The sequence below is a fragment of the Podarcis filfolensis genome, assembly GCF_964270895.1.
Source record: "Podarcis filfolensis genome assembly, chromosome: 18".
NCBI lineage: Eukaryota > Metazoa > Chordata > Lepidosauria > Squamata > Lacertidae > Podarcis > Podarcis filfolensis.
The window spans coordinates 7,723,980-7,749,542 of record NC_139622.1 but is presented as its reverse complement, the minus strand read 5'-3'; the positions used below and the strand labels follow the sequence as shown (position 1 = coordinate 7,749,542).

The window sequence follows — 25,563 nt, the reverse complement described above, 5'->3', positions numbered from 1 at the left end:
TCTGGGGTTGCGGCGCTCATCTTGCTTTATTGGCCGAGGGAGCCGGCGTACAGCTTCTGGGTCATGTGGCCAGCAGGACTAAGTCGCTTCTGGCAAACCAGAGCAGTGCATGGAAATGTCGTTAACCTTCCCTCCAGAGCGGTACCTATTTATCTACTTGCACTTGGAAAGTGCTTTCGAACTGCTAGGTTGGCAGGAGCAGGGACTGAGCAACGGGAGCTCATCCCGTCGCGGGGATTCAAACCGCCGACCTTCTGATCAGCAAGTCCAAGAGGCTCAGTGGTTTAGACCACAGCGCCACCCGCGTCCCTTCACAAAAGGGACATACCGATCTTTAAAAAAATAAACTGATAGCTCCTGCTGCATCTGTAGGAACAGACTGTATTGGCACTTTGGAGGGGAGGGTGGCCAACCCCTGCTCTCTCTCCCCCCCCCCCCGCAAACCCCAGGCTGCTGATCTACTACAATTTCCATAATACGTACTGATCTGTCCGTCAAAATCTGAAGGAGGAAACACGTCACCCACCCCCTTGGGTATCTTGAGATGCACGCAGGGATCCCAGGAAGAAAACTAGTGATGGTCAGAGATGCGATTGCACGTTTCAGCTGTGGGGAAGCTTGCTCCATGGGCTCAGCAGTGACAGGCCAGCCCCACCAAACCTCCTCTCCCCTCAACCACTCCATCAGGCTGGCCCAGTGGGAGAGATGGGAAGCAATAAGGCTCATTTCACCAGCTTTGCTCTGCCAGGCACCTCCTGCCCCTGAACTGTGCCAGCTGGGCAGCATAGGAACAGCCATTTAGAAATTAGGTGTTTTGATTTTCCTTTTCACTCCCTGTAGCATGTTTGCTTTTGACTGTAATCCTGCAGTTATTTTTTGCTCTATAAGACTCACTTTTTCCCTCCTAAAAAGTAAGGGGAAATGTGTGTGCGTCTTATGGAGCGAATGCAGGCTGTGCAGCTATCCCAGAAGCCAGAACAGCAAGAGGGATTGCTGCTTTCACTGCGCAGCGATCCCTCTTGCTGTTCTGGCTTCTGAGATTCAGAATATTTTTCTTCTTGTTTTCCTCCTCCAAAAACTAGGTGCGTCTTCTGGTCTGGTATTTTGCCAAATGTGTAAAGATAAATGCACACGTTGAACACGCTTAAGTCACGAGTCACCTGTATACTATTGATGTTTACGACATCTCACAGTAACTCATTCGGTTCAGCGTGCGACGGCAGACTTACAGAAAGTTCTACAATATTTGGTTGTTTAGCCCCCAGTCCCTTTTAGCCGTAGAAGGCTGATCGCCGAAGAATGGATGCTTTTGAATTATGGTGCTGGAGGAGACTCTTGAGAGTCCCATGGACTGCAAGAAGATCAAACCGACCCATTCTGAAGGAAATCAGCCCTGAGTGCTCACTGGAAGGACAGATCGTGAAGCTGAGGCTCCAAGACTTTGGCCACCTCATGAGAAGAGAAGACTCCCTGGAAAAGACCCTGATGTTGGGAAAGATGGAGGGCACAAGGAGAAGGGGACGACGGAGGGCGAGATGGTTGGATAGTGTCTTCGAAGCTACAAACATGAGTCTGAACAAACTGCGGGAGGCAGTGGAAGACAGGAGGGCCTGGCGTGCTCTGGTCCAGGGGGTCACGAAGAGTCGGACACGACTAAACAACTAAACAACAACAACAAATGATTCCCTTTATGGGACAAGTAAAAAATGACTGAAATAATAAGGTGCCCACTCATTCAATTTCTTTGTTATTTCTTTATTGCCTCCTCTGTAATCATGCTTCCAGATAAACATATAGGATCACACTACATTCCACTGTGTTCAATGGGGCTTAAAAGATCCCAGGTACATATACATGGTATTGCAGCCTTTCCTAGATCCTGGGAAATATCCAAATTAGGAGACTTTTAAACATAGCAGAACAGCTGATGCCAGGTTCAGGCTTTCGTGGGGGGTTTTTAATGTGATGATGCTTTGCAAAGATTGCTTGGGAAAACAGACTAATTGTATTAACCATGAGCATAGGTACTTGGTAAAGGGCTCTCTCTAAGTTTGCAGCACAGTGCACTAAAAGTCCTGTTGTAAACGCAGCAGGATTCTTTCGCCAGAGACTTGTAACCGGTAACTCTAAGAGAGCCTGTCCACAGAGCTCAGAAAGCTCGAAGAGAGGTATCAAAAGCCAGAAAATCAAGGCTATGTTCACAGCAAGGGAATGGGTATGCAAAAAAAAGGGCTGTTGTGCAGTTGAGAATCATAAACACAGCATTGTGGCAGGGGCGGGGGACAGAAGGAAAAGGTAATGTTATTCCACAAGCACCAGGTTTTAGAAAATTTGTGCAGTTCTCTAGCTTACTTTCCAGCCGAGGTGGGAACAGCGCTGTCAAATGACACAGCATTTTCGCTCTTGCCTTTCCTGTTCCTGGGAGCTCAATCTACGAGTACAGTCCAAGACACACTTACGTTTCACAACTTGTTTGGTAATTGGTAGATTACCAGAATTCCATGCAGCAAGAGACTTATCCAGCTGCCGCTATGGCTTCTCACCAGACTGTATGCACATACTTTCAAAAGTATCTTCCTTGCCATGAGGACTAGAATCATGCTTTCCCCAAAAAAAAAGAAAAGCAAGCAAGGCAAGATTTCCAGGAAGCCGAATTCTGTTCCTTTTAACTCTGCGCCAGGCTCCAATTCAGTGTTAAAAACAAACAAAACAAATGCATCATTTGGTTTGGCAATCTTTATATATCCACAATACATAATAACCATGCACAAAAAAATAAAATCAAATGAGTATTTACAAAGGGAATTGCACTTTTTAAACAGAAGACTCATCAGGAAGCAAATGAAAAGGAACCTCGCCCGTTCCCTCCCTCCCTCCCAAGCCAAGAGTATAGTCCAAAGCCATCTAAAAGGTTTACTTGTAAGAGCAAGTTTCAGAAACCTTTCTAGAATTCTTGCCAGTATCCTGCCGCCTATTCCAAGACTTTTGGTGGTGCCCCATGTTGTATTCCCTAAGCAAAGGACACTTGCACTGACCTCTTTACGGTGCCCCCCATCCCACCCCAAAGAGTATTGCCAGAGAGGTCTTGCTCACCACCCTATGAGCCCTGGCATGTATCTCAAAGGGGGTTGATTTCCTGCTGCCACTAATACTTCAATTGGCCCTAGTCCCTCAGAGAAACCATGACATGCTGGAGTGGAAAGGATTGCTCTGCACAAGAGAAAAAGGAGCAGGGAGAGGAGGGTGTACAGAGACCTTTCTCCACCTCAAGCGAGCTTTGAAAGAAGCACAACAGGGAGGTGATCCTTCCACACAGCTTGGCTGCTTAACTGTTTGACTATAGCCTCTATCCTCTATGTGCGGAGGGAGAAGGCCGCTGAATCAGCTTTCACTTCCCCAGGCCTGGAGACTCCACCACCAAGGATAGCGACAGTGCAGTAGGCTGCAGAGAGTTGGCAGGTGTCTCTCAAGGAAGTGTCCAGGGCAGGGAGCGCCCCAAGTGAAGACAGAGAGGTGCACTGAGAAGCGGAGGTCCTCAAAGCCTTCTGCTGCTCATGGAAGTGGGACAAGCTGCAATCGAATTGCCATTTTTAAAAATAATTCAGAACGTAGCGCTGGCAAGCAGCCCGGCTTGTTCTCCTTCCACCCTCTTCCCTTCTCTCCCAACACTACGTAATGCAATTCTAGATCACTAAAAAATGAAGGGGTGCCCGTAGCTTCTATTACAGCAGGTGTGGAAAGGCTTTGGCCATGCAGATGTTGCTGAGATACAACTCGTACGACGAGCCACACTCGTCAGGGCTGACAAGGAGTTGCTGCTCAGCAACAAGTGGAGGCCAAGCAGTTAGCTTTAGAGCATCCTGGAATTGTTCCTCAACAGCGTGATGCTCTCCGAAAGCCCAGCCGTCAAATGACTTAGGTGGGTCAGTTGTGATCTTTTCCCCACCCCGGAAAGAAGCCATCCAGGCAAAACCCAAAGCTGGCTCAAAATTCAGTTTGAACTGGAGCTCAGTGCCTAATAAATGCGAACACTTTAATCCCACAGAGAATGCTTCTCTCTTCCTTCAACAGGAACTCTCAGACCCACGTTTTGTAGCCTATCTGGGAGAGGCTAAACCGTAACTCTGATTTTTAACCCGGGAAGTCCTCTCAAAAGCCATTGCTGATGCCTGTTCTCTTAAGGCGTGGGTGGGCATGAGGTTATTGTACATCTAACCAGAAACGCCAATTTCCCTCATCTGTGACAGTGTAGCTTCCTAAGCTGAACAATATCGCCTGTGTTTGCACCGAGGGCAGAGGAGGACAGATGAGGAAACAAATCCCTCACCTCATGATGGAAACATAGGGAGAAAGTGCTGAGACAATAGCAAGGGCCCTTAGCCCCCCCCCTTTTTTGCAAGCTGGACGCATCTCATGCAGCAGGGGAGGCCTAAGCCAGGAGACATCTCCATAGAGATGACCACGAAAGTCAAAGCAACTCAGATCCACACTAGTTTTATCAAAAGCAACGGGCCAAACAATCCCCAGCCCATGATCAGAATTAGTATTATTGACACCTGGGGTGGAAAACCATATAGCCAACAGGCTGGATCCAGCAGTGAACCGCCTGGCCTCCTTCCAGAATCCACTCTTGATCATTTTAAGATTCTACACCCACAGAAAACGGAAAGAAGCAGTCAGGGCTCCTCCAAGAATGCCCTCTTCATTTCTCTCGTACATTTCGACTCAGCAGTTACTGGCCACAAATCCCAGGGAGAGACCGCGTCTTTGTCTGAGCTCAGTCATCAGCAAGCCATCAGTTTCGTTCCCCCTCACACGGGCGCCAAGGGGTGCTCTAGAGTGGATGGAAGGTTTTAAAGCTCCCTGCTAGACAGAGCTGTTGCCTTTAACTTGGTCAACCAACTGAAAAGCCTTGCTCCGTATGAGAATCTATACAAGGGGTTAGAGATTGGCTGCTAAAGCGTTTTTAACCTGATTGGGAAAGCCTCAGCAATGGCAGGCAACACCCATCTCCACCTATCGGACCGGGCAGGATCCAGGATATTTCACAATCACTGCACGGTTGCTGCAAGACGGCCAATAAGCACAATCTCTCTTCCGCCTGCCAAAGCTATCTGGTGGCCCCACCCTTCAATGCAACATTCGCCCTTGCTTCAGAAACCCCCAAAACCCCAACAGCACAAGAACAGTCGGAAGGTGAGGAAAGCAACAGCCAATGAGGCCTTCTCAAGCTAGCACAGGGTCGTTTCAGGGAGACAAACGCTTTTCCAGCTAAGTTTGGGTGGTGTTTAGCCCTGCCAGTGGAGTGCAGTCGTTTACAAAAACAGAAACCTTCAAACCTCAAGGGAGCAGGACGAGAGAAGGGAGGCGGCGGCAGCATTTGGGGCGGGGTGGGGGGCTGCAGTGCAAGGAGGTCAGAACTGAAAGCAAGTGAACCACCGAGAGATAAGAAAAAAACCCTCAAGATGCTATGGTTATGCTCAAGTATTACAAAAAGGAGGAGTTATCAAGTATCTGGTTGCCTACAACTAACCATTCAAATAACCTTAACAGTGCGAGTTATGTACATAGCATGAAAAATATTGCTTCACACTCACACCAGGGTGTGTTTTTTTGTGCATGGAGCGGAAGGAGCAGGGAATCGGGAGAAGAGAAAGCTCGGGTGGGGATTGGGAGAGAGAGAGAAAGAGAGAGAGAGAGCGCAACATGCAGAGAGAGAATCTCAGATACAGTTGAGAAAGAAGGATTCCAGGTACGAGTGAAGATGTGTGATTTCTACGGATCACAAAAAAGGCTCTAATAAAGCCATTAGGCTGGCACTTCATTGTACATTAGACTGATTAACAGAAAGCCAGAAATAAATCACTATTAGAAGCCACTTCATATAGCCTGCACACAGCCGTGCTGGCAGCTGGGGGGGAATGCAGCGCACAGACATACTTCATTGTTCCCAAACTGAATTGGAAAATATATATATATGTATTGAGAAGAAAAGACCTCCCAGGGCAGAAAGCAGTGAAAACTACACAGCCAGGCCAACTCAGCATTAAAACGGGAAAGGGAAGGACAAAGAACAAGCAACGGGGGAAAGGTTATCTTCCACGGACTTACAGCGTGTGCGCGCACAAGGGTAAGACCACCGCCACCATTTCCGACAAGCCCAAAGTGAGTGTTTTCTTAGTTTAGAATTTCTCTTGTGCCTGGAGAACGGCCTGAGAGGAAACAAAGAGTAACACTCCTGTGCTCCCGAAGTGCAGTTATTTCTTCTATTAGAACAACAACAACAACAACCTTTGCATCCTTCCCGCTCTCACACACGCACACAAAAACCAAACAAAAAGAAGTTTAACAAGTGTCTCGGGGCAACGGACCTCCGGCAGGTGTTCTGTCTCTCTTTCTCACACACAAACCCACCTGTCTGCTCAATGCTTCTATTTAAAACCCCCCAAATAAATCACATTCGAAAGGATTTGGAGGAAAGGGAATGTAAGCCCTAAGAGGAACCCTCTAAGGTGGAAGGGGCGGGGGGGGGGGCAGTGAGTGAGAGAGAGAGAGAGAGAGAGAGAGAGAGAGAGAGAGAGAGAGTCACTGAATGGAGTTGCTGTGAGCAGAAGGTGCACATGAGTTTTCCCTCTGAAGCACAGGCCAAGGGAGGGGCAGGTGGCAGCCCCAGGGAGGTCACAGGTTCTGGCAACACTGGAGTTTGTTCGATTTCTGTCCGTCGGTGGTGGGGGGCACGCTGATGTCCACCACGTTGTTGCCGGGAGACTCGTCGTGGGCGGACCGGTCCGCAATCTGCTTCTGCGACACAATGCGGTAGATCTCTGCGGAAAGGAGACCAGAAGAGGGGGCTCAGATACAAGCACACGTTTTCTCTGGGGGGGAAGAAGCCACTACCCACAGCAAAGAGTCAAAAGAAGAGAGCCGTTTGGGTGCTGCGTACCGGTCACCCAACACACGAAACCTCGGCTTAGTGACCTGGACTTTTGCCCTGCCAACACACTGCCATTCCCAGAGAGCCAGTGTGGTGCAGTGGTTAAGAGCGGTAGTCTCGTAATCTGGTGAACCGGGTTCACATCTCCGCTCCTCCACATGCAGCTGCTGGGTGACCTTGGGCTAGTCACACTTCTCTGAAGTCTCTCAGCCCCATTCACCTCACAGAGTGTTTGTTGTGGGGGAGGAAGGGAAAAGGAGAATGTTAGCCGCTTTGAGACTCCTGAAGGGGAGTGAAAGGCGGGATATCAAGTCCAAACTCTTCTTCTGCTGCTGCTGCTGCGCATTGCAGGGCCGCGATCCTGTCAAGTGTCCTTGCCATTACTAAGGAGCAAGAGAATTCCGCAGAACACACCTTGAAAACTTTCTATGGTTTAGTCCATAGAAAGAACCAAAGGCACGTCTTGCCCACAGCCCTGTGCACTGAGCAGCCCGAGGAAATGATGGAAGCCAATGGCATTCAGTCTGTATACTGTGTGCCATTGCAGAGCGGAAGCCCCTTTCCTCCCTTTTTCTTGACTGCGGACCCACACCAAGGAAGCCGCCACATGTAACACAGGGCACACGTGGTTGTATTTACAGTGGTGCCCCGCAAGACGAATGCCTCGCTAAACGAAAAACCCGCAAGACGAAAGGGTTTTCCGATTTTTAGCGGCTTCGCAAGACGAATTTCCCTATGGGCTTGCTTCGCAAGACGAAAGCCCATAGGGAAATCTCCGGGGACAGCGGGGAAGCGCAGCGCGCCTTCTCCTCTGTTCCCGGACCTGTCCTGAAGACTTGCGGTGGGAGGAAGGTTTTCCTCCCCACCGCCAACATTCAGAAGGCTGTTCTGAAGGCTGGCGGTGGGAAGAAAAGCCCTTCTCCCCCGCCAGCCTTCAGAAGAGTTCCCGCAGGGCTGCCTAGGCTGCGGATAGCAGCCTGCTGCCCCGCGCGAGGGGCGCTCTGCTTCAGAGCGCCCCTCACGCTGGGCAGACTTCCGCAGCTTGGGGAGCCCTGCAGGAGTTCCCCGCAGGGCTCTCCAAGCTGCGGATAGCAGCCTGCTGCCCCTATCCGCAGCTTGGAGAGCCCTGCGGGGAAGTCCTGCAGGGCTCCCCAAGCTGCAGATGTCTGCCCCTCGTGTGGGGCAGCAGGCTGCTATCCGCAGCTTGGAGAGCCCTGCGGGGAAGTCCCACCGCCAGCCTTCAGAAGGCTGTTCTGAAGGCTGGCGGTGGGGAGAAAAGACCTGGTCTGAAGGCGGTCTTCCATAGGAATGCATTAATTGATTTTCAATGCATTCCTATGGGAAACCGTGCTTCACAAGACGAAAAACTTGCAAGAAGAAAAAACTTGCGGAATGAATTAATTTTGTCTTGCGAGGCACCACTGTATTATGCATTTTGTTATATCTGTAGTCCACCTTTCTCCCACCGTGGAACCCAAGGTGGCATACATGTGGGGTTTTAAGCAGACACGGACCAGATCCAGACCCACTTACCTTTGCAATTCTCACATGTTTCAGGGAATGCCCCAAGTACATGCACGGGTACCCCAGCCCTGCTCCACTTGCAGTAGCAAGACTGATGGTATTATCATGATCATCGTCATAATTAAATTTGCATACTTGCCCTACACCCACAGGTCTCAGGGCGGCTCACACCATAAAATTGCAATATAAAAAAACACCAAATACATGATCAAAATAAAAACAAGAACAACGCAATAACCCCCTCCCTTCCACAACAAATTTTTAAGGGGCATGGGATGTCAATCAAAGGCCGGGTTAAAGGGGACTGTTTTCACCTGGCACCTAAAAGTGTACACTGAAGGTGCCAGGTGGGCCTCTCTGGGGAGAGCATTCCACAAGCGGGGAGCCACTGCAGAAAAGGCCCCGTTCTCGTGTTGCCAGCCTCCAGACCTCACATGGAGGAGGCAGATGGGCTTCAGACGATGATCTCAGGGTCTGGGTAGGTTCAGTTACTGTTGGTGGAAAGAAGCCCTTCATCAGCAATGGCTCTTGGCATTTAGCTTGCCAAGAACGCTCAAAGTACAGTGGACCCTCTGGATACGAATTAAATTTGTTCTGGGGGTCCGTCCGCAACCCGAAAAGTCTGTAGGCAGAGGCACCAGTTCTGCGCATGCATATGGCACAATTGAGCGCTTCTGCGCATGTGCGCAGCACAATTGAGCACTTCTGCGCATGCACGAAGTGCACAGAGCACTTCTGCAAATGTGCCCATGGCAAAACCTGGAAGTATACACTTCTGGGTTGGCCACATTCATAACCCGAAAGGTACATATCCAGAGCGGTACGTAACTAGAGGGTCCACTGTAAAGCCTTCCTGTACACACACACACAGAGATATACACACACAGACTTGCCTTCTTCCCCTATTCAGGCAAGGCAGTCAGGCAGAACTGATAAGCAAAATCATTGGGGCAATCCATTATCTCCAGCAATCTGGGAGCAAGTTACATGCACGTTGACAAACAACCCTAAACGCAAATGTGCAAGGCTGATGGTAAACATTTCAAGGCTCAAAGAGCTGTTAAGGGATGCCGACCACACACACTGATGGTGGCCAAAGAGTGCCAACTTTAGCCCCGCAACTGTGGGTGCCCGGGGCCGTGGATGCCATGCAGCGTGCATGGCCCTGGCACTGAAATTTGTGGGTGCCTGGTGCCTTCACTGGGAATTTTGTGGGTGCTCGGGCACCCAGGGCCACAGGGAGTGGGCACCTATGTAGTGACCACAGATCAAATCCAGGCATGTGTTTCCTTTCCATTGCCCCACATGCCCTTTACACATCAGGAAAGATAATCTAAACGGAAATCCTTACCGGTAAGGATGTTCTTGAAGGCTTCTTCTACATTTGTTGAGTCGAGTGCTGAAGTTTCAATGAATGACAGGTTGTTTTTTTCTGCAAGGGCAGGGGAGGAAATCGATGCAGTTATTTTCATGTACAGATGGCACTCTCCTCAAAGTCAAGCAATTGGAAGAAAGATCGTTTTCTTCCCACCCCTTAAAGAATTCAAAAGCATATTAGATAACTGAATTCTGGAGACGAGGAGAAATGCTGGCATAGTTAGCACGCCTAATCACATTATGAGGCTGTGATCCCTGCATTGCAGATGGTTAAGCTAATGACCCCTGGGGTGTCTTCCCATCCTACAATTCTATGAAAAGTTACCCCGGTCCCTATCTCCCATTCCAGCACAGCGAAAAGTTCAGAAGCTTCCACTTTTGTTTTAGATTAACCACAGTTCAGTAATGCACCCAGTAGCCAGTCTTGGCTGTGCATAGTGAAAACAATTCAGATTTGCAAACTAGCATAAATAAGGCAGATGTTTTAGTGTCACAAGTTATGAATCAGAAGTACCAGTTGTGATCTAATTTGAAACCTCCAGCAACCTCGTTTCTCAGCATCAGTTGTCTGTATCCCCAAATTTGTAAAATGGGGATGAATACTGGCTTAGCCTTATTATTAAATAAAATCCCTAGTTTTAAGTTATCCTTCCTCAGAGTTTGGTGTGCCCTTGTGTATTCCCCACCCTATACTCAGACACATACAATTTTATCCTCGCATCAAACTTAGGAGGTAAATTGAGAGTGAGTCAGTTTACTCTCACTCCAATTTCATATTTGAATTTTACAGCTGATCAGACATTAAAGCCCACGTCTCCTTGATCCAAGTCCAACACTACAACCAGTGAGTCCCACAGGCTCTTACAAGAGTAACCAAAGTAATGTACAGTGGTGCCCCGCAAGACGAACGCCTCGCAAGACGAAAAACCCGCTAGACGAAAGCGTTTTCCGTTTTTCGATGCGCTTCGCAAGACGAATTTCCCTATGGGCTTCCTTCGCAAGACGAAAGCCCATAGGGAAATCTCCAGGACAGCGGAGAAGCGCAGCGCGTCTTCCCCACTGTCCTCGGACCTCCTCCGAAGGCTGGCGGTGGGGCGGAGAGACCTCCTCCCGCCCCCAGCCTTTGGAAGGCTGCTCCGATGGCTGTCCTGAAGACTTGCGGTGGGAGGAGGGTTTTCCTTCCCACCGCCAACATTCAGAATGCTGTTCTGAATGTTGGCGGTGGGGAGGAAAAACCCTCCTCCCACCGCAAGCCCCGGGAACAGAGGAGAAGCGCTGCGCGCCTTCCCCTCTGTTCCCGTACCTGTCCTGAAGGCTTGCGGTGGGGAGAAAAGCCCTTCTCCGCACCGCCAGCCTGGCAAGCGGTCTCCATAGGAACGCATTAATTGATTTTCAATGCATTCCTATGGGAAACCGTGCTTCGCAAGACGAAAAACTCGCAAGAAGAAAAAACTTGCGGAACGAATTAATTTCGTCTTGCGAGGCACCACTGTATGTAATTGTGAGCAATTTCTTAAAAAAAGAACTATATTTATATTAAATATTTTAGTAATGATCACCACACGGCCTCTACCTAAGCCTTTTCAAAACCTCGTAACCTGAGATTCTCTGTTGTCCACCACACTGGGGGCCTCTTTCAGCCAAGGACCTGACTTCACTGCACTAAGCACACCACTGCTGCTTTGTAAATTCACAACCTCTCAGAAGCTTTATACCACCTCTTCCAGGTGGCCAATTTGCAAGCTCCCTCGGCACTTAAAAGGGAGCATAGCCAATGCTGCCACGAGAGCCAGGCAGCTAAAGGGCATCAGCATCCGGCGTTTGTAATAACCGAACCTGCAAAAGCACGAGCCTCGTCTGTAGGCACAGCCCTCAGGTGACGCAGATCACTCTTGTTTCCCACCAGCATGATGACGATGTTGTTATCTGCATGATCCCGGAGCTCCTTCAGCCAACGCTCCACGTTCTCGTATGTCAAGTGTTTTGCGATGTCGTAAACCAGGAGTGCTCCAACGGCGCCACGGTAATAGCTGAAAGAGTTATTTAGACAGGTGTTACTCAGCCTGCGGAAGGGTCTCTGGACAGACAGTAAGAGCTGTTCGACAGTGGAATTTGCCGCCAAGGAGTGTGGTGGAGTCTCCTTCTTTGGAGGTCTTTAAGCAGAGGCTTGACAACCATATGTCAGGAGTGCTCTGATGGTGTTTCCTGCTTGGCAGGGGGTTGGACTCGATGGCCCTTGTGGTCTCTTCCAACTCTATGATTCTATGATTCTATGACACAGAGATTGCTGAAGGACACTGACAAACTGGACGGAAAAGCGGATTATGTTTATATGGGAAAAGAGAAGACAGGGGCACGATAGTGGTCTTATCTGAAGGGCAGTCACATAGAAGACAGATCAGGCAGAGTTCCACCAGTCTAGAGGCTAACTGGACACAAGCTGCCTGCGCAAACAAAAATGAATGCCAAGATTTTCAGGATTTGCACCAGGCACACAAATGTTTGCAGAACTCAGCCCGTTAAGTTACAGACTGCCAAAATTCTGCAAGTATGAGCCAGGCTTATCTTCCATCCTGTGTGCAAAGGACAGTGTAAAGTTCAGAATGCTTAACACTTTGCTGATGGACCCCTGTGAGGAGGGGTACAGGGCATCAGAACAGCAACTCACGAAAGTAAGCAAACAATTTCTGCTTTTAAAAGAAACTAACACCGGGTATTAAATTAAGCAAATTTATTACGATACTTCATGTTTATTCAACTGCTTAATGGATTTTTTAAAGCAGCACTTGAGCAGTTGCTTACTTGCACAACTCGCTTTTCTTTTTTTAAAAAAACCCTACATTCTAGCGGCAGCTAGACCAGTGACTGGGAGCGGCCGCTGAGACCACATAACACCTACATTGGCTCCCAGTACGTTTCTGAGCACAATTCAAAGTGTTGGTGCTGACCTTTAAAGCTCTAAACGGCCTCGGTCCAGCATACCTGAAGGAGCGTCTCCACCCCCATCGTTCTACCCGGACACTGAGGTCCAGCACCGAGGGCCTTCTGGCGGTTCCCTCCCTGCGAGAAGCCAAGTTACAGGGAACCAGGCAGAGGGCCTTCTTGGTAGTGGCACCCGCCTTGTGGAACGCCCTCCCACAAGGTGTCAAAGGGAACAACAACTACCAGACTTAGAAGACATCTGAAGGCAGCCCTGCTTAGGGAAACTTTCAATGTCTGATGGACTACTGTATTTTAATATTTTGTTGGAAGCTGTCCAGAGTGGCTGGGGAAGCCCAGCCAGATGGGCGGGGTATACATAAAGTAATAAAATAATAAATTATTACTATTATTATTACTGCTATTACTACTACTACATCTTGCACACACAAACTTCACAAAAGCACCCCCTTCCACGATTACCTCCAAGATCATTTAGGGTTGAAGTGAAAGGATATTAAAGTCAGTGCTCTTTCCAGGAGCTCTGCACAGCAACCCTATCTATGCCACCTATGTCTGCATAATAATCTCAGCTGCTACTCAAGCTATGGGAGGGCACATAAAAGCTTTTAGCCTGTAAAAATTCCTCGGAGCCTGTTGGGGTGGAGAAGGAGGGAAGGAGGGGATGGAGATCCCCCCCTGCATTTCTATGCTGGGTGCAGCTGAAGGGGCTTCTCCCCCATACCCCATTTAATGTCAGTGCTAGGTACAGGAGAGACCGGCACTTCCCCTCTGCTGGCTCACTTACTTTCCTGCATGCAATTATTTGTTGCCAAGAGCTACCAGGCAAGGGCTTCATTGAATCCCCGGTTCAATCCCCCAAGGGCATCTCTGAGGAGGGCTGTGAAAGCCTTCTCCAGGCATAGGCAAACTCGGCCCTCCAGATGTTTTGGGACTACAACTCCCATCATCCCTAGCTAACAGGACCAGTGGTCAGGGATGATGGGAGTTGTAGTCCCAATAACAACAACACAACAACAATAATAATAATTTATTATTTATACCTTGCCCATCTGGCTGGGTTTCCCCAGCCACTCTGGGCGGCTTCCAATAAAACACTAAAATACAATAACCTTTTAAACATTAAAAGCTTCCCTAAACAGGGCTGCCTTCAGATGTCTTCTAAAAGTTTGGTGGTTATTTTTCTCTTTGACATCTGGTGGGAGGGCGTTCCACAGGGCAGCTGCCACTACCGAGAAGGCCCTCTGCCTGGTTCCCTGTAACTTGGCTTCTCGCAGCGAGGGAACCGCCAGAAGGCCCTCGGAGCTGGACCTCAGTGTCTGGGTAGATCTGGAGGGCCGAGTTTGCCTATGCCTGGGGCCCTTCTCTCTAAAACCCTGCACAGAACAACTGCCAATCGGTGTATACAATATTGATCTAGATGGACCAATGGTCAGACTCTGTATATAGCAGCTTCCCGTGTTATGGGATGTTCAAACAAACATTGGCTTCTCTGGGAAATTCATGAGCAACTGTGAAGCGGTCTGGGAGGGCAGGTTTAGGTTTCTCTCCCTTTCAAATAAACAAAGGATAGGGGGAATAATAATAATAATATAATAATAATAATAATAATAATTTTTTATTTATATCCCGCCCTCCCCAGCCGAAGCCGGGCTCAGGGCGGCTAACAACAATAAAATAATACAACATTCTAAAATCATTTCATTATAAAATTAATTCAAATCAAATTGATGGCAACCACTGGGCTAGAGTTCTGTGAAGATTGCCAAAGGAGGGAGTCAGGCTGTGCCCTGGCCAAAGGCCTGGTGGAACAGCTCTGTCTTGCAGGCCCTGCGGAAAGATGTCAAGTCCCGCAAGGCCCTGGTCTCTTGTGACAGAGCATTCCACCAGATCAGGGCCATGGCCGAAAAAGCCCTGGCTCTGGTTGAGGCCAACCTAACCTCCCTGTGGCCTGGGACCTCCAAGATGTTTTTGTTTGAAGACCGTAAGTTCCTCTGTGGGACATACCAGGAGAGGTGGTCCCAGTGGCGTAGCGTGGGTTGTCAGCACCCGGGGCAAGGCAAGTAATTTGCGCCCCCTAACCCGTGGATTTGCCCTAACCCCAGATGTTGTGCCCGGTGCGGCTGGCCCCCCCTGCATCCCCCACGCTACGCCACTGGGTGGTCCCGTAGGTACGAGGGTCCTAGGCCGTATAGGGCTTTAAAGGTTAAAACCAGCACCTTAAACCTGATCCTGAATATTAGGTCAGGCAAGCTGAATCAGAAGCACACAGAGAACTTGGTCCAGAAGAGAAGCCTATCTGAGCACTGACTCAATTCAGGCTTATGACACGATTCACAATCTTCCGCCACCTCAGCCTGAATTCCTTTATCCTGGAATGAGCCGATTTGCTGTTTGCCCCCTCAACACACATACGCACACAACCCCAGAGTGTCAGCAAGGCACTTTTAAGAAATCAAATTTCAGAAGAAGATTGCATAGCCAGGATGTGAGAGTTGGCTAATCTGCGTTCAGGGATCCCAAGTGTGTGCTCTTGCATAAGCAATGCCTCATGGGCTGAATAAGACAGAGGTCTACGGAGTCCAGCACGCTTTGCAACAGTCTCAGAAGACACTTGTCAACCCTCTAGAAATCAATCGCTGCGAGTGGAAACGCTGCGCAGGGCTTTCCGGGAGACGCTGCGCAGGGCTTTCCTGGCTTTACTGGGAGGTGGGGGGATTCACCCACCTCCCGCAAAACCGGCAGAAGCCGTGCAACTCCTTTAAAGAGATCGCGGCTTCTCCTGGCTTTTCTGGGAGGTGCGAGAAGGGACTGATGCGGCCAGTCAGTCCCTTCTCCCTCCTGTGGAAAAGCCCGCAAGAGCGCACGGAGCTTGTGTGCAGCTCTTGGGGGCTTTTCCTGCCTGCCTCCCCCCTGCATTCGCTCCATAGGACGCACACACATTTTCCCTTGCTTTTTAGGAGGGGAAAAGTGCGTCCTATGGTGCGAAAAATACGGTACCTTGGGCCTGTCCATAAAAAGCAAGTCTAAAGAGAGAGACTAAGGTGATCTTCGCTCTTTCTGGCAACTCTTTTCGTTGCGAATCATTTGTAGGTGAGCAGAGAGTTTGCCTGGACCCTGAGCAAGAACACAGAGGCTGAGAAGGAGTGTGTGTCAGGAGGAAAATGGACTGATATTGATTTATATATATTAGTAACTTTGCATTAATGTAACATTTTTACATGCAACTGTGGGGGGTTTTTTTTGTAATGTTTTGTTTAAGTTGTCTGTTGCTGATTCAGTTTTTTGTACACCACTTAGAGATACAGTGGTACCTTGGTTCTCAAACTTAATCCGTTCCAGAAGTCCGTTTCAAAACTAAAGCGTTCCAAAACCAAGGCGCACTTTCTCATAGAAAGTAATGCGAAATGGATTAATCCGTTCCAGACTGTTAAAGAGAACTCCTAAGACAGCAATTGAACATGAATTTTACTATCTAACGAGACCACTGATTCATAAAATGAAAGCAATAAACAATGTACTGCAGTCACACAATCAGTAGGTGAACTGGGTTCCACACAGTCACAAAAACAAAACAAAAAAGCCGCAAAAACGCAAAATAAATAGCAAAAACAGACAGACCTCAGTGTAACACTCAAAATGGAAGTGTGGCACTCAAATCGGAAGCATAACACTCAAATTGCCAGAATAAAACTCAAAACAGAAGTGTGGCACTCAAATCGGAAGCATAACACTCAAAATGGAGCACGTTCGGCTTCCGAAAAAAGTTCGTAAACCGGAACACTTACTTCCGGGTTTGCAATGTTCGGGTTCCAAGTTGTTTGAGTACCAAGGCGTTTGAGAACCAAGGTACCACTGTATTTTTTTAATATATCAAATTAAATAATCAATCCATGAATCAGAGCAGCTTTTGAGGCTTACGCAGAGGTGATAGCACGATATCGCTCCTGGCCAGCCGTGTCCCAGATCTGTGCCTTTATCGTCTTGCCATCCACCTGGATGCTTCTGGTGGCAAACTCCACACCGATAGTGCTTTTGCTCTCCAGGTTGAACTCATTGCGTGTGAAGCGGGACAGGAGATTACTCTTCCCCACCCCGGAGTCTCCAATCAGCACAACTGGGGAGGGTAGAAAGAGAAAAGACAATACAGCGCTGTCAGCATTCATTTGTCAGGCCGGGATTTATAAACACAGGACAGGGTGATGGTAGGCAAGGAAAAGTATTGCAGAGAATGGGGCTCTCTCCCCATAGCAAACAGACAGTGCTCCCCCCTCACCATGAAGTTGTTACAGCAAGTGCCACAGTTATAACATTTTTTTTGGGGGGGGGAGAAAGGTGCTGCTACTGTGTACCCTTAAGTAACCCCCCCCAAAAGTGCTGCAAAACCAGTGGTGTATAGTCAGTGAACTAGGGGGACTAAGATAATTCCCTAAATGTTCTCTTGCAGCCCTGTTTAGGGAAGCCTTTAATGTTTGACGCATCCCTGTATTTTAATATCTTGTTGGAAGCTGCCCTGAGTGGCTGTGGAAGCCCAGCCAGATGGGCGGGGTATAAATATGTTGTTGTTGTTGTTATTATTATTATTATTATTATTATTATTCCCAAAGCCCGGGAAGCTTGTGCCCAACTCAGGGAGGAAGGAGTGATGCTCATGCGTGTAACATCACCCTTGCAAGCTGGCGCCTCTAGCCTTAACTGTTCCCCTAAAAAACAACAACTGCTGCACACCGCTGCTGCAAACAGCCCTGTGTGTGGCCAGCATCCCACATCCGACGCAGGGCTTCTCAGCAGAACCTTGCAGGGCAGTCTGGGGTGACGCAGGCTGCAGCCTAATGACAACTCCAGAGCCAAGAACTGCCCCCAAAATTCCCAGCTTCTCAAAACGGACACTCAGTTCAGTTCCTGTTGCTATCATTTTTACTGCTACTGACACCTCCTACACTAGCTCTCTTCCAGTCGTTTGCATCATGCGTCTCCTCATATTGCCCAAGCCAACATCCATCCCCACAAAAAATGACATTTCCTTCTTTGGCCTCTTCCAAGTGTCCCCTGGAAAATCTGCTGGAGCAGCACCTTTCCTCCTTATTTCCCAAAGCCCAGCCTGGGTCCTCAAAGATGCTCTTGCCGGACACCTGTAGGTGAAGCTACAGTGGTGCCTCGCAAGACGAAATTAATTCGTTCCGCAAGTTTTTTCTTCTTGCGAGTTTTTCATCTTGCGAAGCACAGTTTCCCATAGGAATGCATTGAAAATCAATTAATGCGTTCCTATGGAGACCGCCTTCAGACCAGGTCCGGGGACAGTCTGTCCCTGGACCTCTTCTGAAGGCTGGCGGTGGGAAGAAAAGCCCTTCTCCCGCCGCCAGCCTTCAGAAGAGTTCCCGCAGGGCTGCCTAGGCTGCGGATAGCAGCCTGCTGCCCCACACGAGGGGCGCTCAGAGCTATCCGCAGCTTGGAGAGCCCTGCGGGGAAGTCCTGCAGGGCTCCCCAAGCTGCGAATGTCTGCCCCGCGCGAGGGGCGCTCTGAAGCAGTGCGCCCCTCACGCGGGGCAACAGGCTGCTATCCGCAGCCTAGGCAGCCCTGGGGGAACTCTTCTGAAGGCTGGCGGCGGGAGAAGGGCTTTTCTTCCCATCGCCAGCCTTCAGAACAGCCTTCTGAATGTTGACGGTGGGGAGGAAAACCTTCCTCCCACCGCAAGCCTTCAGGACAGGTCCGGGAACAGAGGAGAAGGCGTGCTGCGCTTCCCCGCTGTCCCCGGAGATTTCCCTATGGGCTTTCCTCTTGCGAAGCAAGCCCATAGGGAAATTCGTCTTGCGAAGCCGCTAAAAAATCGGAAAACCCTTTCGTCTTGCGGGTTTTTCGTTTAGCGAGGCATTCGTCTTGCGGGGCACCACTGTATTGATCGGCTTCCTCCGGGACTCCCTTAAGTTAAGCACAGCTCCTCATCAGGCACTGAATGCATCAGGGCAGGCAAGGGGGCAGGTTGGAGGGAGGGAGGTCACACAACAATGCACCACGAATTCACTTGGCAATACTGCTCCAAACCATTCAGTCAGAAGTCTTCCTTTGTACATGGGGCATTGTTCCTCCCACATCAGAATCATCAGGGCCAACAAGCAGGAGGATGCCGGGAGAGGGACAATTGTGCAAAAAGGTCAAGCAAATTATTCGTTAGGGCCGAAGGGCTGACTCACAGGAGTCGGTCTTTGGGAAGCTTTTAGTTTTATTTAAAAACAGGTGAGGGGGAGGGGGATATGAGAGAGGTGCATAAAATTACCGTATTTTTCGCTCTATAGGACGCACTTTTTCCCCTCCAAAAATGAAGGGGAAATGCGTGTGCGTCCTATGGAGCAAATGCAGGCTCCTTGGCTTCAGCGATAGCAACGCGAAGCTACCGAAGCGCAGAGGGAGAGCTCCATCCGCGCTCCGGAGGCTTCGCGTTGCTTTCGCTGAAGCCTGGAGAGCGAGAGGGGTCAGTGCGCAACAGTCGCTCTCCAGGCTTCAGGCAGCTATCCGCAAGCCTTCGGAGCTCAGCGGGAGTTCCCGCCACGCTCTGAAGTCTTGCGGATAGCAGCCTGCAGCCTGAACCTCCGGGAGTTCCCGCTTCACTCCGAAGGCTTGCGGATAGCTGTCTGAAACCCCGGAGAGCTGCCTGAAGCCTGGAGAGCGAGAGGGGTCGGTGCACACCGATTCCTCTTGCTCTTCATGCTTACCTTTGCTGGAGAAGTGCTGCACAGTTTTCCCTCTCTGCGCAGTGCCCCTTCAGCGAAGCGGGAGGAGAAATGGAAGGGGCTCCGTTTCTCCTGCTGCTTCGCTGAAGGGGCGCTGAGCAGAGAGGGGGAGAATTTTTTTTTCCTGTTCTCCCCCTCCTATGATCTGGTGCATCCTATAGAGCGGAAAATACGGTATGCAGTGTGTGGGGAGAAAGTGGATAGGCCAGGGGTCAGCAACCTATGGCCCATGAGCCACAAGTGGCCCACGGGGGTCGTTTAACCGGCCCCTCAGTTCGCACCCGAACTGAGCCACTCGCTCGGCGAGCCCCCGCGCGCTGCGCTAAAGCGGCGCAGGGAGTCGCTTCTGCAGCACCAGAAATCGCGTCTGCGCAGACGCCGGAAATCACGGGTGCGTGTGCACAATCCAGGAGGGATCTCCGCTGGAGTGAACTGGCCCAGGCAAGGTAAACCTTGCCAACCCCTGGGATAGGCAGAAGTTTGCCTGCCTCTCATAAAAACAACCCAACCGAATAAAGAAGAGATTCACACAAGCACATGGTTAAACTCTGAACTGGCTTCCACAAGTGGATCAAACAAATCTGGGGGGTGGGGGGGTGGGACTCTATGCTTGTCGAAATGGCTGCATGATCCCCTCCAGGATCAAAAGTGGCATGCCTCTGAACTTCAGAGCAATAGCAGGAGAAGGCGTTTGCCCTCATGCCCCGTTCGTGGGCTTCCCAGGGGAGGCATATAACAACTGCGAGAAGAGAACTGCTGAACTAGATGGACCTTTGACCTGACAAAGTAGGACAAGGGGCCTTTCGGAAGCAAGCAAGGCCTTTACATTCAAATTGGCTCTGGCTGGATAGCGATGTGGAGGGATGGTAATAGAATGGGGAGACTGTGCTATAAAGGGCTTGAGATGCAACATAATACGCCGTTGTTCCTTCACTACACCTCCCTTTCATGCGGTGAGCTGCTCATCCAAAATAGCCCCTCATATCAAAAGTCTGCCCCTCCCACCGCCACCGGAAACTAGTGTGTGGGCAAGGAAAACAAAGGAAACCCTGATAAAATATTTGGATTGGGGAATTTTCCAGCAGGACTGGCAAGTAGTATAAAGGTAAAGGTAAAGGGACCCCTGACCATTAGGTCCAGTCGTGGCTGACTCTGGGGTTGCAGCGCTCATCTTGCTTTATTGGCCGAGGGAGCCGGTGTACAGCTTCCGGGTCATGTGGCCAGCAGGACTAAGCCGCTTCTGGCGAACCAGAGCAGCGCACGGAAACGCCGTTTGCCTTCCCGCCGGAGCGGTACCTATTTTTCTCCTTGCACTTTGACGTGCTTTCGAGCTGCTAGGTTGGCAGGAGCAGGGACCGAGCAACGGGAGCTCACCCCGTCGCGGGGATTCGAACTGCCGACCTTCTGATCGGCAAGTCCTAGGCTCTGTGGTTTAACCCACAGCGCCACCCGCGTCCCTTGCAAGTTGTATAACTGTACCTCAATCGGTTTACGAAGGCCCCAGACTCTGCTCTCACCTTACCCTTTGATCTATTGCACCTTGATCTACCTTGTACACACACCTTGGTCCACAGAAATATGCACAGAGACTCTGTATTTGGAGTGGTTAATCCATAAGGCATTATTTGAAAAACCCTGCCTTCGGCTAAGGAAATCAGACTAGAACATTGCCTTCTAGCCTCAGCCCAGCAATTCTTACCTGTGGAAGGTTTGTTTACTTCCAAGAAGCACAGGTGCGTGTAACTTTATGTCAGCAACCTAATTATATACAGGTACATCACTTACTCTAAGAACTGCTTTACCTTTTTTTTACTTTGCAATTGGCCACCATTACACCCATTTTACAGGCAAGAATGAGATTTTTTTCCTCCCCAAAGAAGTAACTGCTTTTTGCAGTGACTCTTCGGCTTTTTAAAAAGTACACCAAAATTCCAAGGAGCAAGCAACAAACATGGCATTGTTGGGACAGGACTGCATCACCGCTCCGTAACCTATTCACAGTTTATGTACCACTTTCACAGGAACCACCAAACATCTCAAAGCTGATTGATTCTTGGGTCACAGTTGCTCGCAGGTTAATGACACCAATTACTGCTCAACTGCTGATTGGACAATCTCTGCTGCCCAGAATTGCCAGCCCTGGATCCTGCAAACCCCAAAATGGTGTCATTTCAAATAACAGCTTTGTCCTTTAGCTGCTCTTTCTCTTCCCTCCCGATCACCCATTCACTGACCCCAGTTCTCTACTGCCAGATCAATATTATTTTTTAGGAAGGCTGAACCAAAAAGCAGAGGCATCTGATGCACAGCTAAACACTACTGTAAATAGCACACGACAGTGTTGCTTTTGCAATTCCAGCACAAGTTGTTGGATATTGATCCAGACAGAGCCCAAAGGAGATACCCGGAGCAAAACAAAAATGTCTAAATGCAACAACTGCACCCGAGGTGGGTGTGCGTGCAATGCAATAGAGAGGACTAGGGAAATATGAATAGATTACAGAAGACGGAGTTAGTCTCTTTGGTTGAAGTAAGAGAGTTGGTGACTGATCTAGACTGAATTTAGATCTGCAGGGCTGGAAACTCTCCGTGTTGTTCAGTGTTACAACCTCCCCTGAGCCCTTAGGATAAAGTGAAAGTATTTAAAGGCACCCAGTGCACCACACAAACCAGTCCCTAAACACTCTCTATCATGTTTATGCCGATTCTTTCCCTCTCAGTGAACCAATGCGTCCCAGCCCATCCATCTGCCAATACCACACTGCACTGTCTCAAGGCCTAAATCTGTTTGTCTGGGCACCTGCATCTTCTACCAGAGCACCCCCAGCCCTGAACACACCCTGATGCGCCCTTTAGCTCTAAATACCACAACATCACTAAGCCCCTTCTCTTCTTGTTTCAACTGTCCTTAAGCCTTAAAGCTGCACTGCAAATCCAGCCCACCGACCACCACCTGCTCCTCACTCCCACCCCACTTTTCTTCTCCGTAAGACCCAGCCCCCCCCCCCAGTTGCCAGCCACCCTGCTGGTTGCTAACGCATCCCCTCAGGCCTTCTTGCTTTCAGTCACACGCCGCCCCCCCCCCGACTCACATGCTCCCTAGAAAGGTGTGGATAAGCGTCTCCAACCGCAACACTTATTCCTGGAAACAACCTTGGGGTCCCGCACAACAGAAAGGCGAAAAATAAACAGGGGAAACCACAGCGAAACCCACATCAAAACCCTAGCCATTTCAACACGCATGTGCAGTTTCAATGGTCCTTTCAGCCCCCTCCTTCAGTTTACAGCCCCCAGTTTCCAAGCCTTCCTCCCACTTTCCAAGACCAAAAAAATCCCCTCCTATGGCTTTACAGATCCTCCAGTATGCTATGAGGGTGTTACAAAATTTTAGGGTGCACACACACAGCGGACACACACTCCACAGAAAACCAATCCTTCACTCTTCAGAATTTACGAAATATTCCCTGAGAAAATTGCACTTTATTTTAGCACACAGAACAATCCCAAAAGCCATCTTGGCTCTCCTAATGACTGTAAATCAGGGGTAGGTAACCTAAGGCCCATGGGCCACAAGCGGCTCATGGGGTTCGTTCAACCTGCCCACGAGCTGCCCCCAAATCGAGCTGCCCGCTTGGCGAGTCCCCGTGTGCTGCGCTAAACTGGCACAGTGCAGAGCAGGGACTCGCTTCCGTGGTGCCAGAAGTTGCGTTTGCACATGCCCAGATGCCGGAAATCGCGTCTGCGAAAATGCAGATGCTGTAAATCGCAGACGCACGTGCTATCTTAAGGGCGTATTTTCTGCATGAATAGGGTAGGCCTGTGACCTCGATTCAAGAACTAAGGGATCTACCACCTCAAAAGGAATGGCCAGGCTGGCCAGGTAATTCAATAAGCAAGCATTATCTTGACAGACAGGAGACAAGCCATACAGTGGTACCTTGGGTTAATCACCGTATTTTTCGCTCTATAAGACGCACCAGACCATAAGACGCACGTAGTTTTTGGAGGAGGAAAGCAAGAAAAAAAGTATTCTGAATCCCAGAAGCCAGAACAGCAAGAGGGATTGCTGTGCAGCGAAAGCAGCGATCCCTCTTGCTGTTCTGGCTTCTGGGATAGCTGCGCAGCCTGCATTCGCTCCATAAGACGCACACACATTTCCCCTTACTTTTTAGGAGGGAAAAGGTGAGTCTTCTAGAGCAAAAAATACGGTACTTAATTCGTTCTGGAGGTCTGTTCTTAACCTGAAGCACCACTTTAGCTAATGGGGCCTCCGGCTACCGCTGCGCCACTGCAGCATGATTTCTGTTCTCATCCTGAAGTTCTTAATCCAAGGTACTTTTTCTAGGTTAGCGGAGTCTGTAACCTGAAGCGTATGTAACCTGAAGCATATGTAACCCAAGGTTACATACTGTACTCAAATTTCTGTTGTGGACCGCCTCTTTCTGTGGCATACGAATGATGCTTTTTGGGTGGTCTTTGGTGAAGCGGGTTGGGCAATTTCAAAAGTCTTTAAAGGTTCTTGCACATCTTTGCTCTGGGTCCTCACCTCCATGCAGGGCAGAGGGGCCTGTGTTGCAACAGAAAAAAAAAACCTGCCTTGCTTTCACTGGATCCTGCCTCTATTCATTCTTCTCTGACTGATCACGGACTTAAGGAACACTGAGACACCTGATGGGGAATTGGGTTGTAGAAACCAACCCCACATTTTTCTATAGCAAGCAGGTGACTGCAGCCCATCTGAAGTGTCCACAACCCCTCTCCCTACTCCCTTCTCAACAGCCACCATCCCAAGCCCTCTCTCCCCTATATCTTTTCAGATTTCCATCTCCCCATCCCACTCCTACATTGTTGTTGTTTAGTCGTTTAGTCGTGTCCGACTCTTCGTGACCCCCTGGACCAGAGCATGCCAGGCACTCCTGTCGTCCACTGCCTCCCGCAGTTTGGTCAAACTCATGCTGGTAGCTTCGAGAACACTGTCCCACCATCTCGTCCTCTGTCGCCCCCTTCTCCTTGCACCCTCCATCTTTCCCAACACCAGGGTCTTTTCCAGGGAGTCTTCTCTTCTCATGAGGGGGCCAAAGTCTTGGAGTCTCAGCTTCAGGATCTGTCCTTCCAGTGAGCACTCAGGGCTGATTTCCTTCAGAATGGAGAGGTTTGATCTTCTTGCAGTCCATGGGACTCTCCAGAGTCTCCGCCAGCACCAGAATTCAAAAGCATCCATTCTTCGGCGATCAGCCTTCTTTATGGTCCAGCTTTTACTTCCATACATCACTACTGGGGAAACCCCTCCTACATAGTCTCTGCCAAGTCCCATCTTCCAAGCCCCTTGCTTCCCATTTCTTTCTCAAGTTCCAACTCCTGCTCCTCATATTCTCTGCCCAGGCCTCTCCCTTGCCTCCAGCCCCCCTCCATACCTCTTCCTCTAAGCCCCCAAACCCCCCTGCCCCCGCACCGCTGGATTTCCACCACCACTCCAAACATGAGCCCCTCCTCTTCAAAGTAAGAGGGGGCAAACAAGTCCCTTCTCTCCATAACACACACTAGACCAGCCCTCCTCCCACACCTTTTCTTACTAATCAGCCTCCTAAGGTGCCACTAAACTATTTTAAAAAAAAACTTGAGCAGATCATTTCAATCAATGAAAATGCACCAAGTTAGGCCCACCAGTCTCAACTGACCAACCCTAAAAAAGATTAAAAACTTATAATTTGAAAGCCACCCAATGGGAACCAGGCCATGGTTGCAATCTGTCTTGGGGAACAGGAGCAGTAGGTGCAACTGTTGGGGTTGTTCCCCATTCCACTCTCTGTGGTGGTGGGAAGTCGTTCAGCCCTCCAGATTTGGGATAAACTACAACTCCCATCACCACTGGGCGGTTGCATGGGCCCGGGAGCTGCTGGGAGTTGGAGTCCAGCAACTTTTCCCTGCTATGTCCTATCCACTTGAGTCTAGACCGGTGTTTCCCAAACTTGAGTCTCCTGCTGTGTTGTTGTTTTTTTCAGCCTACAATTCCCATTATACCTGACCACAGGTCTTGCTAGCTAGGGATGATGGGAGTT

At 49.6% G+C, this 25,563-nt stretch overlaps 1 protein-coding gene across 1 annotated transcript in view; it reads right to left on the bottom strand.

The window, feature by feature from the left end:
• Window positions 1-1,739: 1,739 nt before the first annotated feature.
• Window positions 1,740-25,563, bottom strand: part of RAB11B (RAB11B, member RAS oncogene family) — a 26,235-nt gene continuing 2,411 nt past the window's right edge. The window contains exons 2-5 of the mRNA XM_083594933.1: window positions 16,697-16,892; window positions 11,672-11,865; window positions 9,810-9,890; window positions 1,740-6,824 (exon numbers count right to left, since the gene is read on the bottom strand). Of these exons, the coding sequence (XP_083451059.1) occupies window positions 6,679-6,824; window positions 9,810-9,890; window positions 11,672-11,865; window positions 16,697-16,892 (617 nt within the window). The 3' untranslated portion in view covers window positions 1,740-6,678. The remainder of the gene's footprint in view (window positions 6,825-9,809; window positions 9,891-11,671; window positions 11,866-16,696; window positions 16,893-25,563) is intronic.